General features: G+C 56.0%; 1 protein-coding gene across 12 annotated transcripts in view; it reads left to right on the forward strand.

Annotated features, from left to right (window-relative positions):
* Positions 1–9,391: 9,391 nt before the first annotated feature.
* IRF5 (interferon regulatory factor 5) overlaps positions 9,392–15,231 on the forward strand; it is a 13,174-nt gene continuing 7,334 nt past the window's right edge. The window contains exons 1-3 of one of the 12 annotated variants that reach the window (XM_023223519.2): positions 9,392–9,542; positions 12,930–13,042; positions 13,659–14,017. In XM_023223519.2, coding sequence (XP_023079287.1) covers positions 13,823–14,017 — 195 coding nt within the window. In that variant the 5' untranslated portion in view covers positions 9,392–9,542; positions 12,930–13,042; positions 13,659–13,822. The other 11 variants (XM_023223526.2, XM_023223517.1, XM_023223522.1 and 8 more) reach the window with 11 other exon arrangements.

The following is a 15,231-nucleotide window of genomic DNA, read 5'->3' on the forward strand; positions in this document are numbered from 1 at the left end:
GGGCGGAGGCCACAGCAGGAAAGTTGCTTGAAGAGGGATGCGTGGCCTGGGACAAGGAAGCCCCAAGGAGGAGAACTGGGGCCTTGAGATGGCCACAGGGGTGGCCCCAGTGAGCAAAACAGCGGCTGTGGCTTTGATGGGCATGTGTTTGGGCTGCACGGCGCTGGCGATCACCTCAGATTTATGAGTCAAAATAGATGTCCTGGCCCTGGGACAGGGGCCAGAGGTGAGCATTAAAGGGTGTGTCCTAGGGTCTGGGCACCACTGCTGTCAGGCTGCCTTGGCAGCTTCCTCTGCCACCCCTGTCCCACACCTTGACTGCCTCCCATCGTGAAGCCCTGAACTGTCCACACTCCCCTCTGCCCCAGGGGCCAATAAGAGCGGGGCAGGGCTCAGTGGGAACGGCAGCTGCCCCACCCTTCCCTTGCACATCCTAAAATGTGTCAAGGCCTGAGCTGGGACTGGCTAGAGGGCAGACAGGGGATGAAGGGCAGAGCGCGGCATCTGATGTGCGGAGGCATCGGGAGTGGAGGCTGGTGAAATGCTCTGCCTTCTCTGGTCAGCCGAAGCCCTGCTGAGAAAGTACCAGGTCCCTATTGGAACCCACTCTCCACGCGTCTGGAAATCTTTGGAAACAGACCAGAGACCATGGCACACCTGTGCCATGGGTGAAGACCCAGGGTCACCTACACACCGGAGTCCACCCAGTAGGACAGGGTGCCCTGCCACTCACTCAGACTTCCACAGGGGCCCGACTGAGGGCTTGAGGGAACAGAATTCAGCTCTTGGTTGGGGCTGGGGTGCATAATGGGAGGGAAGCACTGCCCTTTCATCTTCACTGCAGGCCCCTGCCCCTCATCCCAGCTTCCTGGCGTCCACCACACGGTAGTGCAGGGTGCAGCCTGCCAAGCTCTGGTCCAAGGTAGAGGTGGGACTACAGTGTCTGAAGACCCACATGGGAGACCGCAGAGGAGAGGGCCTGCCCTAGGCCTCTGACCTCCCACCCTGGCCCTCACCCCCAATCCCAGTGCTGGCTCCTGGAACCCAAAGACTAAGAGCCCCTTGCAAGGTCTTCCCCATGAGATCCGGGCCTCACTGCTTCTCCGCCTCTGCACCCTTGGACAGTCAAGGCTGGTAGGCCCATGTGGCCTCCACCAAACCCCTGAGTCTCCTGGGAGATGTACCTGGAGCAAGAGGGGTGACTAACAAGCATACCATGACTTGCAGTGGGGTATGCAGGTCAGAGAATGCACATGCACAGGTGTGCAGGTTCCCAGCTCAGTGTCAGTTTCCTCCCAGCCCTGCCAGGGGCCAAGAGGAAAGCACCCCCTCCCCGCATTAGCTGCCACCAGTCCTGCTTTCCAGGGCACTCGGAACATGCATGGCCCCCGGGCCAGCTCTGCCCCTCCCACCAGGAGGTATGGGCAAGAGACAGGAGGCCAAGAGAATGGGACAAAAGGGATTTCTTCCCTCTGCCTGCAATCTTCCCCTGGCAAAGGTCCCAAAGGACGGCCCCTCTGAGGGTGGAGGTGGTTCCCAGCTGATGCTAGGTCCTGGATGCCTGGAAGTTCCACAGTAGCTTTCAGAACCCTGTCTACACCTTTGCAAGTGTCCACTTCACTCAGCTCTCCTCTGTCCAATATCACCTGTCTCCTGCCAGAACCCTCACCTGGAGCCACCTATAGGGAGGGTGGACTCTTGGCCTGGGTCCCTGGGGCAGTCAGGGAGCCTGATAGACATAACCAAATCCCTGGAGACAGTGCTCAGTCTCCCAAGAGCTTGGAGGGAAGCAGAAGAGGGACTGGCAGGACAACTCGGCGATGGCCCAGAAGAGTCAGACTGGAGGGAGGGAGTGTGGAGAGAAGACGGTACCACCTTGCCTCTTTGTGAAGGATGCTTCTCAGATCTGTTCTTTTTCTTTCTTTTTGAAAAAATTACTTAGGGCTGGGTTCAGTGGCTCACACCTGTAATCCCAGCACTTTGGGAGGCCAGGAGATCAAGACCATCCTGGCCAACATGGTGAAACCCCGTCTCTACCATAAATACAAACATTAGGCGGGCGTCATGGCGGGTGCCTGTAGTCCCAGCTACTTGGGAGGCTGAGGCAGGAGAATTGCTTGAACCAGGGAGGCTGAGGCAGGAGAATTGCTTGAACCAGGGAGTCGGAGGCTGCAGTGAGCCGAGATCGTGCCACTGCACTCCAGCCTGGGTGACAGAGTGAGACTCCTTCTCAAAAAAAAAAAAAAAAAAAAGAAAATTACTTAGAATTTTTATTTTAAACATACTTGAAAGACTTATTTAAGACATAGTTACATATAAGTCTTTTGGTTAGGCATGAAGGAAAATACAAACCATATAAATTAGTTAAGCTTTTCCTAAAAACTCCTTTTTTTTTTTGAATACAGGTTCCAGTGATTCTCCTGCCTCAGCCTCCTAAGTTAGATGGACTACAGGCATGCGCCACTGTGCCTGAGTAGTTTTTTGTATTTTTAGTAAAAACAGGGTTTCACCACGTTGGCCAGGCTGGTCTCAAACTCCTGACCTCAGGTGATCTGCCCACTTCAGCCTCCCAAAGTGCTGGGATTACATGCATGACCCACCGTGCCCAGTCAAAACTTCTTGACATTTAGAGTTTGAATCTTCTGAATCATGAAACATTTTTAAAATTTTTACATTTACATACAGTAAAATTCACTCTTTTTAGCGTACGGTTCTAGGAGTTTTGGCAAAGGCGGAGAGTTGTGTAAACACTGACACAGTCAAGAGACAGAACTGTTCCCATCACTTCATGCCGTCCCCTCGTGGTCGACCCTTCCCCGCATCCCATCCCCTAATTTGTTCCCCGTTTCTTGATTTTTCTTGGGCCTGTTCCTGTAGTAAGGCAGCTGGTGTGGGGGGTGGCAGGCAGGCTCTTTGGGGGTCCATGATCATTCTTTCGGTACATGGGCCTCCTTCTCTACATAGACAACACTCCAGGGCCAGGGTGAGGAAGGAGGCCGCCAGCAGCCAGCTGCTTTCCACCCTTCCCCTACGGTGTCCGGCCCAGTGGAGGGAGAGGGGAAAAGGAGGGCGTGTCCCAGGGGCAGTCTAGGGATCTCTGAGTTGAGGGAGAGTGGGGACCTGCATGCCTCCCTGGCTCTGCCTGCCCCAGGGAATCAGGCAGGACAGCTGGTCATGGTGAGGCAGTCGCCCAGAACCGCCAGAGCACCGGACATGTTCTACCGAGCAGCTACTGCTATGTTTAGTAGAATCACTTCCACTGTGTGCCCGGCGCTGGGCTGGGCCTGATCCTCACCACGGAACAGCAGTTCTTTGTTGCTGAGGGTGTATCATTAGTTCCATTTCACAGTGAGGACACCCAGACTTGAGAGGTTGAACAACTTGCCGAGCTCATCCAGCTACGACCTGAACCCAAGTCTGTCTGGTTCCCAAAGGATAAAACGTCACTGATGGTTTAGTCAGGTTCAAGTGCCAGTGCCTCATGTGACTAGCTACTGTGTGCCTTTGGGTAAACTGCCCCACCCTTACGAGCTCGGCTGACTGTCCCCTGGCACAGTCCTCTTGGGCTCGCCTATGGTCTGCTACTGCAAAGCAGAGCCTCCTTAGGGCCAGTGAAGAGGCCCCATAAGCTCTTTCCTGCCTGAGCAGGTGCCCCTTTCTTCTTCCTAACTTCTCCTGCACCCCCACTCCCTAGCAAAGGCCCCTGGACAGGTTATCAGGGTATGTCAGTATCCCCATGGCTTTGGAGGTGCTGCTCCAGGAGAGAAAGGAGGAGGACAGACTGGAAGACACAGAGGAGACCTGACCCTCGAGACAGGCATGAGTTGGCGGAGACGCTCCTGAATCCACAGGTCCACTGGCGCACTCAGGGGTCCAGTCTGCCCGGCACAGGGGTCTGGGTGGGCATCAGGCTTCCGTTGGCTCCTGGCTTGGAGAACTGCAAAGCATCAAGGCTCCAGGACACTGGCCTGGTAAGAACCTGCCCCCAGAACCCCCTCCAATGAGGCCTGACACCCTTTTCTTCCCTGAAAGGGCTCAAGACAGGAGAGGGGGCCCTGGCCCACGGCCCCCACAGGGTTCTTCAGCCCCTAGGCTCTCCGCTTTCTTGACTTTCTGCCCCCAGAATCAGAGGCTACAGGAACAGAAGAGACTCCTGGAAGGTGCCCCACCCAAAGGCCCCAAGGCCTGACCCACAGGGTCATAGTGTTGGCCCGGGGTGAGCAGCTGGCAAGAGCCAAACACCAGGCCCTGCAACTCCATTCAGCTGCCAGCCCCCAAGTGCTCCCTCTCCTCCCTGCCTCACACCTGAAATGCTCAACTCGCAACCCACCCCCACACCCCACCCCTCAGGGGCCAGAGAGGGACCGCTGGGACATGCCTCCTCATAGCTGAGTGTCGAGAGGCCACACAAGAGGAATGTCATACCCCACACCCCTCCCATGACCTCACACATCAGTGACTGCAGGCCAGAGAGTATCGGGGTCAGCCCTGGAGAGGACCCCGCAGAGGGTGGCTCTGCCACCTCCCCACCACTCTGAGGAGAGCACCCCATGCCCTTGGGCTGGCCCTGCCATCCTGGAGAGAATTGCCTCTCTCCCCCTTTCCCATAGGCCCACCTGGGTGGGACCACCGTCCTGCCCAGGAACAGCCCTAGCCTTGGTTCTAAGCTGCAGGGGCTTGAGATGGATCTGGTTCAGAAATGTTTTGGAGTCTGAGGCCGGGGGCCCCCTGCACCCCACATCAAAGATAGGTGGACCTCGTGGGCCTGGTGGGGACACCTGCAGATGCTGAGCTCCAACCAGGCTCATTCTGGGACAAAAAGAGCGTACCGGAGGTCTTCAGCTGGTGCCTGTGGGGCTGGGTTGGCATCTGTCCCCACAAAGCAAGGGCCCCAGAAGGCTGGGGTCTCTAGCTAGACTTTGTCCTTTTCCCTTTCCTCCTTGTCCAGGTGCCTCATGCTCCACAGCGAGCCCTCGAGGCATGCAGGAAGGACGGACATCCCACCCCGTCCGTGACAGAGCCCAGGAGCCAGGAGGGAAGTGGTTTGAGCACAGTGCTGAGCTAAGCAAGTTTTAGAAGCACTGAATCAGACCACGTGCACCCAGTAGGGGAGGAGAGAACCTCTGGGCTGGTGTCCTGGAGGCCGGCAGTCGGGCGCAGGGGCGCAAGGGCACAGACTCAGGGAGCTGAGCTGGGAGAGGAATCCCAGAGGAAAGTGAGAAGGCTTCAGCACATTTATTTAAAGGGAATGGTGAGAAATCTAGGAAAGAGTGAAACCCCAAGATCTGAGTGAAACCCCAAGATCTGAGGGTTTAAGTGAGAAAGACAGGTAGGTACAGGAGTCCAGCAGAGACTGGAGTTGTTGGGGAGTTCTGGTGGGTTTCAGGGCTTGCTTGAGCTGTGGATCCAAGGCCTGGAGGACAGTATGAGGCCAGAACAGATTCCACGGACAAGGACAGGAGCCAGGTTGCAGGCATCAGAGAGGACAGGTGACCTGTCAGGGCCTGGAGCAAGGGCCCGGGCAGCTTCCTTCACAGGCCATGTGAAGACAGAGCCATGGATTGGGAAAGGTGGGGTCTCCAAGTGCAGAAGTGTTCATGTGACAGGCTGGCTGAATGGGGACTTCCAGGTCACACCCCAAAATGCTCCGAACGGGTGTTAGTTAGTAAGAAATGGGGGTGGGGGAAGGCCCAGCCGTGGCGTCCTGGGCATTAATCCTAAAAAAGATACCACTTCTATGTGCCAGAAGCTTCAAAGCAAGTGAACACTTCAAATATAAGAACCAGAGGTGTTTTTTTTCTTTCTTCTTTTTTGTTTTGAGATGCAGTCTCGCTCTGTCACCCAGGCTGGAGTGCAATGGTGCGATCTCAGCTCACTACAACCTCCGCCTTCTGGGTTCAAGCAATTTTCCTGCTACAGCCTCCTGAGTAGCTGGGATTACAAGCATGAACCATCACGCCTGGCTAATTTTTGTATTTTTTTTAGTAGAGACAGGGGTTCCCCATGTTGGCCAGGTTGGTCTTGAACTCCTGACCTCAAGTGATCCACCTGCCTCGGCCTCCCACAGTGCTGGGATTATAGGTGTGAGTCATCGCACCCGGCCAAGAGGTGTTAAAACCTAAATCAGACTGTGTCATGCCTCAGGTCTGAACCTTCCAGTGACTGTCCCTAGCAAAGCCATAGCCTGTGAGGTGCCCCTGAAGGCCTCACCCAGTTTCATTACTTGAGGATTTATTGTCTATCTTACTCTGCAGAATGGAAGCTCCAGGAGGGCAGGGGTTTTTAGAGAAAGTAGAAATTGTCCACCACTTTATCCTGGCAGGTACAACATGCCCGAGAAGCATTGTTGAATGTAGACTCACAGCCTATCTGTGACACTGGTGTCACCATTCTCCTTTACAGACAGGAAATGAGGTTTCTGGGGGAGTGAATGGCGTGCTCAGGTCACGCAATTCTAGATTGCAGAGTGAGGGTTTGACTCAGACCTGTTGGCCTCAGAGCCTGATGTCCAGCCAACAAGTTCTCAGAAACTTGGGTTTTCTGAGAAATAGGACGGCCATCCTACGGACTCCTGAGAGCCCAGGCCAAGGGGGTGGGTTTTCTCGGGTGGAGGTTTTGAGAGGCAAAGGCAGTTATCATCCACCCAGGCTGCACTGAAGGGCGCTGTTCCAGAGCCAGGGTGTATTGTTCAGCTGCCCAATGGGCCTCTGGGTTTCTTTCAGTTCCCTTTGGTGACACAGCTTCCCTCCTCCCCGCCGCCCCCACCCCTGCCACCACACTCTACTCTCGCTCACACAGCGTAGCTTCTGCTCGAGTCAGGGGAGGGTGCCTCCTACCACACCCTCAGCCTGTGATACTCCAGCCAGGGGAAATTGGGGAAGGGGCCCTCTCACCGTGGGGAGTGGGGGGCCTGGACAGACCTCCCTGTCCCCACCACCTCCTGCCCCATCAAGGGGGAACTGGGAGTGCTCACACAGGGGCCGGGTGTGGCTTCACTTACAGTCTACTTGCTCCTCCACCCCCAGGATGGCACTGGGAGGCCAGGGGATCCCGGATCCTGGAAGCACTGGAGTGCTGCTCTCTGTCCTTCCTTCCTCCCAGGCCATGTCTCTGGCCCCAGGTGATTCTTGGCTCAGGTTCTTTCAGTTGAGGGAAGGCAGGACCCGAGCCAAGCTGAGCCCCTGAACAGCCTCTATCCCAGGAGCCCCATATCAATGCTGTCGGCTCAGTAACACGATCCCCCTTTTAGAGACGAGGAAATGAGATTTGAGGACCTGCCTAAGGCCACTTGGCTGGAACACAGCAGAGCCAGGTGCCAGCCCCTTCTCTGCACGCAGTCCGTGCTGCTTCTTGAGGTTCAGAGGCTCTAAGGAAGGGGCCTCACCTGAGCAAGATGGACAGTGGGAAGGGGGCAGAGGGCAGAATTCTAGGGTCTCATGGTCCCTCAGAGTGGGTGAGGAGCATTCGATAATAAAAGAAGGTTCTTCTTAGCTATTGCTCCAGATACATTTTCTGGACCAGCATAGAATATTTTTCTATTAAGCATAACTGACCTCTAGGGGAAAAGGTTCCCATTTTGTGGGGAGCCACTTTCAATAAAGCAGCAATTTCATTTTATTATTATTATTTTGAGATAAAGTCTCACTTCTACATCCAGGCTGGAGTGCAGTGGTGTGCCTCCTGGGTTCAAGCAATTCTCCCACCTCAGTCTCCCAAGTAGGTGGGACTATAGGTACATGTCACCACGCCAGGCTAAGTTTTGTATTTTTTGTAGAGACAAGGTTTTGCCATATTGCCCAGGTTGGTGGACTCAAGTGATCTGCCTGCCTCAGCCTCTTAAAGTGTTGGGATTATGAACGTGAGCCACCGTGCCTGGTCTACCAATTTCATTTTTAAAGAAAGAAATATAAAACGATCTACCCATTCACATTTCCCCCATCCATACTTTAAATTTTAAAAATATGAAATAATGAAATACTCAGCAGATACAAATAATAAAATACATATATATAATGATATTTCCACTTCATATTAGGGCTACAAAGGTCAGGAAAGAGGGAAAGATACAGAAGAGAAAAAAAAAAACACACACACACAACACGTGAGTGTCTTTTTTTAACTCATTAAAGGTAAAGTTCAACCCAGGAGAAGGGAGGGGAGGGAAGGTCAAAGTTCTGATTCATCAACAAATACTACTTTATTTGTTAAAAAACACAAGGCTCGGCTTGGCACGATGGCTCCCGCCTGTAATCCCAGCACTTTGGGAGGCCAAGGCAGGTGGATCACCTGAGGTCAGGAGTTCGAGACCAGCCTGGCCAACATGGTGAAACCCCATCTCTACTTCGGAGGCTGAGGCAGGAGAATCGCTTGAACCGGGGATGCAGAGGTTGCAGTGAGCTGAGATCGCACTACTGCACTCCAGCCCAGGTGACAGAGCAAGACTCCATATCAAAAAGAAAAGAAAAGAAAAGGAACAATGAAAAGACAGGAGGGGGGTTCCTGAGTAAGCTGATTCGAGTGGAAATCAGACATCTAAATTGAAACCCGCCCAATTTTCCAAAAAGCCAGATGCTCATAGAACTGAAGCTTGAGACACATCAGTACACCTGCTGCCTGTTGACCAATTCCTCTTCCTTATCCCTCTTGTTTTTCTTCCCTGATATAAAAGCCCCTAACTTTAGTCAAGGGGAGGGATGAATTGAAGGTTTGTCTTCCCTCTCACCAGCTCACCGACCAGTGTCACCAGAATAAAGCCTTCTTCCCCGGCAATACATGCGGTCTCAGTGATAGGCTTTCTGTGCGGTGAGCGGCCAGACCTAGACCAAACCCCTGGCCATCCATAGCAAAATCATAAGCAAAATTAACCAGGAAGCTATTTGCACCCTGGAACCCCACCCGGGAGGGGAAGTCAAGGCAGACTTTCCGGAGAAGGTGATGCTGAAACAGAAATTTTGAAGACAAGGAACAGGAGGTGTGAATGTGGAGGTCCTGGGCGAGGTTTTTTATGGAATCGAAAACGGTTCAGAACCACAGATGGACGGTCAAGGTAGCAGTGAGAGGAAGTGGAACAGGCGACCACGCCGCTGCCCCTGGGATGACTGGAAGGCGACTTAGGAGGGGAGCTGGGATGAGACAGGTACAGGGGTTGAGGATGAGAAAGGCACAGAGTGACTAGAGGGTTCCCGCCTGCAAGCACGTCTGGAAGGGGTGTCTGGATCCTGGGGGCAGCGACTGTGCTCTAGGGGCGACAGCCGCCCTCGCCAGGGGTGCAGGCAGGCGACAGGAGGGCCTGGGGCTGTGGGTTGGCCACACTGCGCCCTCATTTGTGTGCAGCCCCGGAGGACCAGCGTGGGGAAGCACCCCCACCCTCTCCCAGGGCCCAACCAAGCACTGCAGCGGGAGGCACGGGGTTGTCAAATGACAGTTTTACGGTTCCAGATTGCCAAAAGAGCCAGTGGCCAGTCTAGCTCACCACGCCGACTGGCATCTCCCTGGAGGCCCTGGGCCTGGCCCGAGGCTCAGCCCGGATCTGCAGTTGCCAGGTCAGTGCGGGGCCCGGAGTGGATTCTCGGGGCGGGGCGGGGCACTGCCCGCGCCCGGAGCTCGGCAGCAGCTGCCCAGGGGCGGGGGCGGCGAGACGCGGAAGTGCCCGGCTGGTTGGCGGACCGGCGGGAGGCGCAGCCTGGGCAGAGCTCAGCTTGGTCCCGCCGCCCAGCCGGTGTTCCCGGGCGCAGCCACGCAGGCGCACCGCAGACAGGTGGGTCCCGTCCGCCGCGCTCTCCTCTCTGCGTCCCCGCCTGGCGCGCCCTGTGGGTGGCGGGAGCGGTGCCGGCTACTGCCCCCAAGTCTAGGCCTAGTCTGGGGCCCGCGCCCTCCAGGCACCCGCGGGCGGCGGGATGGGGACTGGAGTAGGGGGGGTCCTCGTCCAGCTGCGCCTGAGGACCAAGAACGGGTGGGTGCCTACAGCAGGGTGCGCCCCACCGGCCTGGGACTTCCAAGGCGTAGTTTGGGGTGCTGGCGCCCAGGGAGCCCCGTGACCCAGGCGGCGGAGTCGGCACCGCTACGGGGAGGGGGGTGCGCCGGCTCTGCTGTTCTCCCTCTCCCTCGCCACCGCCCAGAATGGGGGCTCCGGGGCACCCCGCTGGAGACTGGCTTGGGCCACTGAGGAGCGAGGCCCCATCCTTACTTTAGATGCACTCGCCCTCGCTCTTACCGGGCCACCCTCACCCTTTCGGAAAAGAGGTTGAGGTTAAAGCGTTCATCCCTCGGGATCTTCAGGCCAATGGCAGGAACTGCGCAAGAGTTTGGGGGAAGATGGTGTTAGGTAGAGGCTCCGTCTGTCCCTGGGCTTGCGGCCGGGAATGGTAGACTCTGGTCTCCCGAGCAGCGAAGGATGGGGCGCAATAGTTCCTGGGCTGGTTTCCGTAGGTCCTGTCCCAGAACTCAAGAAGGCAACAATGAAGAGGCTAAACGTGGGAAAAAAAGTGACGCTAGCGTGGCCGGGATGCGTGGGGAGATGGTTGTCTCCGGACCCCGGGAGGGGCGGGAGCGGGTACCCAGGAGCAGAGGCGGGAGTAGGGGACTTTCCCAGTCTCGCAGCCACTCTGGGCACAGCAGGGCGAGGACGGGGTGCTGCTCCTCCAGCAGCAGGAGGAGAGGTGCAGAGGCCGACCCTGGAGGTGGGGGTGGCTCCCCTCGGGCTGGCCCAAGGGGTGTGCCCCAGCGGAGCCCGCAAGAGGGGTGGGGGCGAAGGGGAGGGGGGAGCAGGGGCGGAGGACTGAGCTGGGCCTGGGCTCCTCGAGGGCCCAGAATGAGGATAAGTGGCCAGGATCAGAGAGGGCTGGGCTGTATCGATGTAGGAAACTGTAGGCCCTCGGAAGGCCCTCTGGCATGACCTCCCCTTCCTGTCCCCACCCTCAGTAGTTATGGGGCCTGGGGTGCTGGGGCTGAGGGGCTCCAAGAGTCTAGGGAAGCACTGGGAAATCACCCCTTTTTATCTAAAGGCCCTACTTTGGGGTTTTCCCCCTGTACCCTGGTCTTCCCCTACCCTGACCCTGGGAGGAAGCTTCTTCCTGGGCACCTTTTGCCCCAGAGCCTCAGCCTGTCGGACCAGGTGGGCAGCAGGGCCCAGGGTGTGGGAAGCTCACCTGGAGGGGTGGGATTTGGGGTCAGGGCCTGTACAGGGGACCCCTTGTCCTCTCCCTGAGCTGGGTGTGGGTTTGCAAGGAGACATGTGACCCAGACCAACCCTGGGAGCAGCAGGGCTCCTGCTGCCTGGCCACTCTTACTAGGACTGCTGTGGCGCATCCTCCCCTAGTGGCTCCCCCGGTGCCCACGAATTGCAGCTCCTGGGTGGTGGGGGCACTGTCTCCTGGGACTCCAGCAGGGTTCTGGGGTGAGCTGTGGGCTCGCCCCACCTCAGCAGGTCCTCTAGGACTGCCCACTGGATGCTTCGCTGCCTCACACACTTGTAGGGGCTTCCTCAGGCCCTCAGCTGTTGGATTTCCCCACCTTCTGGGGCTCAGGTCCATTGACTTAGGTCTAGGGCTGCATGCATTTCACCCAGAGCCTCTGGAGCCCTACGATGGCAGACCTGTTCTGACACCAAACTTCCAAAGTCACGGGCCTTGATTAGGGTGGTCTGAATCAGACCTAGCCCTTTTCTGGGCAGGAGGGAGCTTCTGGGAGGATGGATGCTGCTTGGGTTAGAGCTTGTGTGGACCTGGCTGGAGGCAAAAGCCTTGAGGTTGAGTCCCTTCTGTGGCATGGTGGACAGACCCTCGCTCATCACAGATGGGCTTGTCGCGGGAGCTCCTTCTCCACACCCCTCCCTAAGCTCCCTGTATGGATGCAGCCTTCTGACACTGAGGCCGGAGTTGTCATTTCAAAACCTTGCTCTGTATTAAACAGCCGTGTCGGGCAGGGCCAGATGCTGGACTGACAGTAGGGGGCAGGCAGCTGGACCCTCTGATCTCCCCAGTGGCACCAGCACCTCACGGCGTCAGCCCAGGGGGTCATCAGGGAAGCTCTCCCCGATTCTGCACAGACAGAGCTTCCTCTGTCCACCCTCACTCGGCCAGAATTGTGTGCTGCTGGTGACTGGCACCCCTCTATTCTAGGGTCAAGGCCTCTCAGGAATCTACAAATATAAATATGGGTGGGTGCACTCCCATGCTACAAACCACACTAAATGCACAAAGACTGCCTGCAGGTTTGGGGTGTGGGGATCAGCTGTGGGTGGGAGGTTGGAAATTTGGTCTGGGGGACCCACTCGGCTCCCTCTCTCAGCCCACAGTGAGTCTGGTTTCTGAGTTGTCCCGGTCCAGCCACTTTCGTTTCCCCTGGGGCTGGGTGGAGGCTGGGGTAGAAAGCGGAACTGAGCCCCCATGTTCTGAGGTCGGGGCAGGGCTGGAGTGTTCTGAACACCTCCCCATCCCAGCCCCTGGGCCAGGCAAGGCCGGCTGGCCTTATGTCTCCTGGGTTGGTGGCAGCCGAGCTGGGCTCTGAGGGAGGCCTACAATGTGAGACACTAGCAGCTCAGAGGCAGCATGAGGCAGGTGCAAACCCAAAAGGTACTGGGCAGGGAATTTCAGGGGAAACTGAGACTCCATGCTGCAAGGCCCGAGCAGGCCCAGAAAGACAGACGGAGTTCAGCTCGAACCTTTGCTCCTTACTTGCTGAGCGACACATTCACTTCTGATGGGCTGTGCTCTATAATGGCCCAGTCCTTTCTGTCTTCCACACAGGGGTCTCAAGTGAAGGGCCAAGGGCATGGGTGAGGGGAGGAGAGAGGCAGAGGAGGGGGCTCAGGACTGTGAAGAGTTTCCGGTTCTGGGCTGGAGAGGGAGTTTGGCATGTGGAGGGGAGGAGGCTGGGGCTCGTGCCCCTGGGTAGGTAATGGTTACAGCTGTGGCTTCTGTTTCCTGCAGACTTCCTAACAGGCTCCGGCAGGCGTTAGGGCCTTCCTAAGTGCTACACCAATGCGTGTCCAGTGGGAGGCGAAGGGGGAGGACCAAGAATCTAGATGAACGGCCCTAGAGAGGTAACATCTAAGTTTGGTGGCCACTGTCGTTGGAGGTGGTTGAGTTGGTTGATGGGATTTATCTAAAGACGTTGAGGTTGGGGAACTTCCTCCTGGAGGGAAACTGAGGAAGAAAGGTAGCTCTGAGAGTTGGGTGCAGAAACCCACCCTCCATTCACATGTTCTGCTTTCCTCTGAGGGCAGGTGTCCTTGCGAGCTCGAGATGAGATTCTTGTTGAGGGCATCTCCGGAGGGGACTCTCAGGGGACAGGGGGTGAGAAAACTTGGGCAGAGAAGAATTGAACCAGGGGTGTGGACTGAGCGGGAGGTTGCCTTCAGGCTGATCCCACGGAGCACTCGCTGCCCCAAGTAGCCCAGCTTTAGACAAGATAGCCAGGTTTTTGTCTCTTGTGTCAGGCAGTCTGGCTGTGGGCTGCCCCCTAAGAGCGAGGGGTGGGCCTAACCTGTGGGGTGAGTAGTGAAAGGCAGTTCTCTGGCCAACGGGCTGCTCACTACTGTTAGCAGTTGGAGAATGGATGCCTCCACCCGGTAAAGGGCGCCTGGGGCTGTGCCCGCAGCATTCACTAACTCGTAACTCTCTTTCCCTTCACCCAAACACAAAATTCCATGACACTAGACAAGAAAGTTGATGCTTGGAAAAGACAATTGGCCTTAAATACCTAGATGGACTGGAGAGACCATCCCTTGTGACCCACAGCTTGACCTCTGAGCACCCTGTCGCCATCCACCTGCGGACCTGCTGAGGCTCCCCTCTGGCTTTCTCCTGCAGACCCCTCTGCCATGAACCAGTCCATCCCAGGGGCTCCCACCCCGCCCCGCCGCGTGCGGCTGAAGCCCTGGCTGGTGGCCCAGGTGAACAGCTGCCAGTACCCAGGGCTTCAATGGGTCAATGGGGAAAAGAAATTATTCTATATCCCCTGGAGGCATGCCACGAGGCATGGTCCCAGCCAGGACGGAGATAACACCATCTTCAAGGTAAGCCCTGGCGAGGAGGTTGGTTGGACCTCCAGAGCACCCTGTCCCCAGAAGAGGATCGCAGATAACACACACAGGCAGCTCCTCAAGACTGGCCACCCACCCAGCTACCATGCTGCCGCTGATGCCAGGCCCGGACTACAGGGATGCAGACGTAGCCACAGGGCACACCGTTTTCCTTTTTTTTTTTTTTTTTTTTGGAGACAGAGTCTTGCTCTGTAGCCCAGGCTGGAGTGCAGTGGCATGATCTCAGCTCACTGCAACCTCTGCCTCCTGGGTTCAAGTGATTCTCCTGTTCTCCTGCCTCAGCCTCCTGAGTAGCTGGGATTACAGGCATGAGCCACCGCACCCGGCCTAGGGCACACCTTTTCTAACCTTCATCCTAGAGCAATGTGGGAACTGAGGGTCCCCAGAAGGCCTTCCCATAATTTGTCCTACTCACCCTTTGCTCTTGTCTCATTGCTATTTACTCATGAGGACTTGTTCAGTGCACACATATGCTAAAGGAAGCCAACAATCACCCATCATCTTTCTTTTTCTTTTTTTTTGAGATGGAGTCTCGTTTTGTTGCCCAGGCTGAAGTGCATCTCAGCTCACTGCAAGCTCTGCCTCCCAGGTTCCTGCCATTCTCCTGCCTCCGCCTCCCGAGTAGTTGGGACTACAGGCGCCCGCCACCACACCTGGCTAATTTTTTTGTATTTTTAGTAGAGACGGGGTTTCACCATGTTATCCAGGATGGTCTCGATCTCCTGACCTCGTGATCTGCCCGCCTCAGCCTCCCAAAGTGCTGGGATTACAGGCGTGAGCCACCGCACCTGGCCCACCCAACCTAAATTTCTTAGTTTGGACAAATGTGCCATGGTAATGTAAAATGTCGTTATTAAGGGCAGCTGGATGGAAAGTGTAGGAGTAACTGTAGTGCCTTTCAAATTTTCTGTATATCTAAAATTATTTCAAAAGTAAACATTTATTTTAAAACATGAAGGTGGTTATGCTTCCATGAGTGTAAAGTACAAAAGGAAGGCTCATGGTGCCGTCAGAAGTCAGAACACTGGTTTCAGGGCTGGGGGTGCTGGGAGGAGCTGGGCATGGTTGGCTTTGTGATCTAGGGGACTGGTGTGTGAATATCTTTTGAGCAGTGCACTTACCAGGGATGTAAGTCGTATCTTAATAAATTTTCATAAGTTTGACAGAAAGTAAAATGAGGATGGGAA

This window comes from Piliocolobus tephrosceles, chromosome 8 (genome assembly GCF_002776525.5).
Source record: "Piliocolobus tephrosceles isolate RC106 chromosome 8, ASM277652v3, whole genome shotgun sequence".
NCBI classification, from domain to species: Eukaryota; Metazoa; Chordata; class Mammalia; order Primates; family Cercopithecidae; genus Piliocolobus; species Piliocolobus tephrosceles.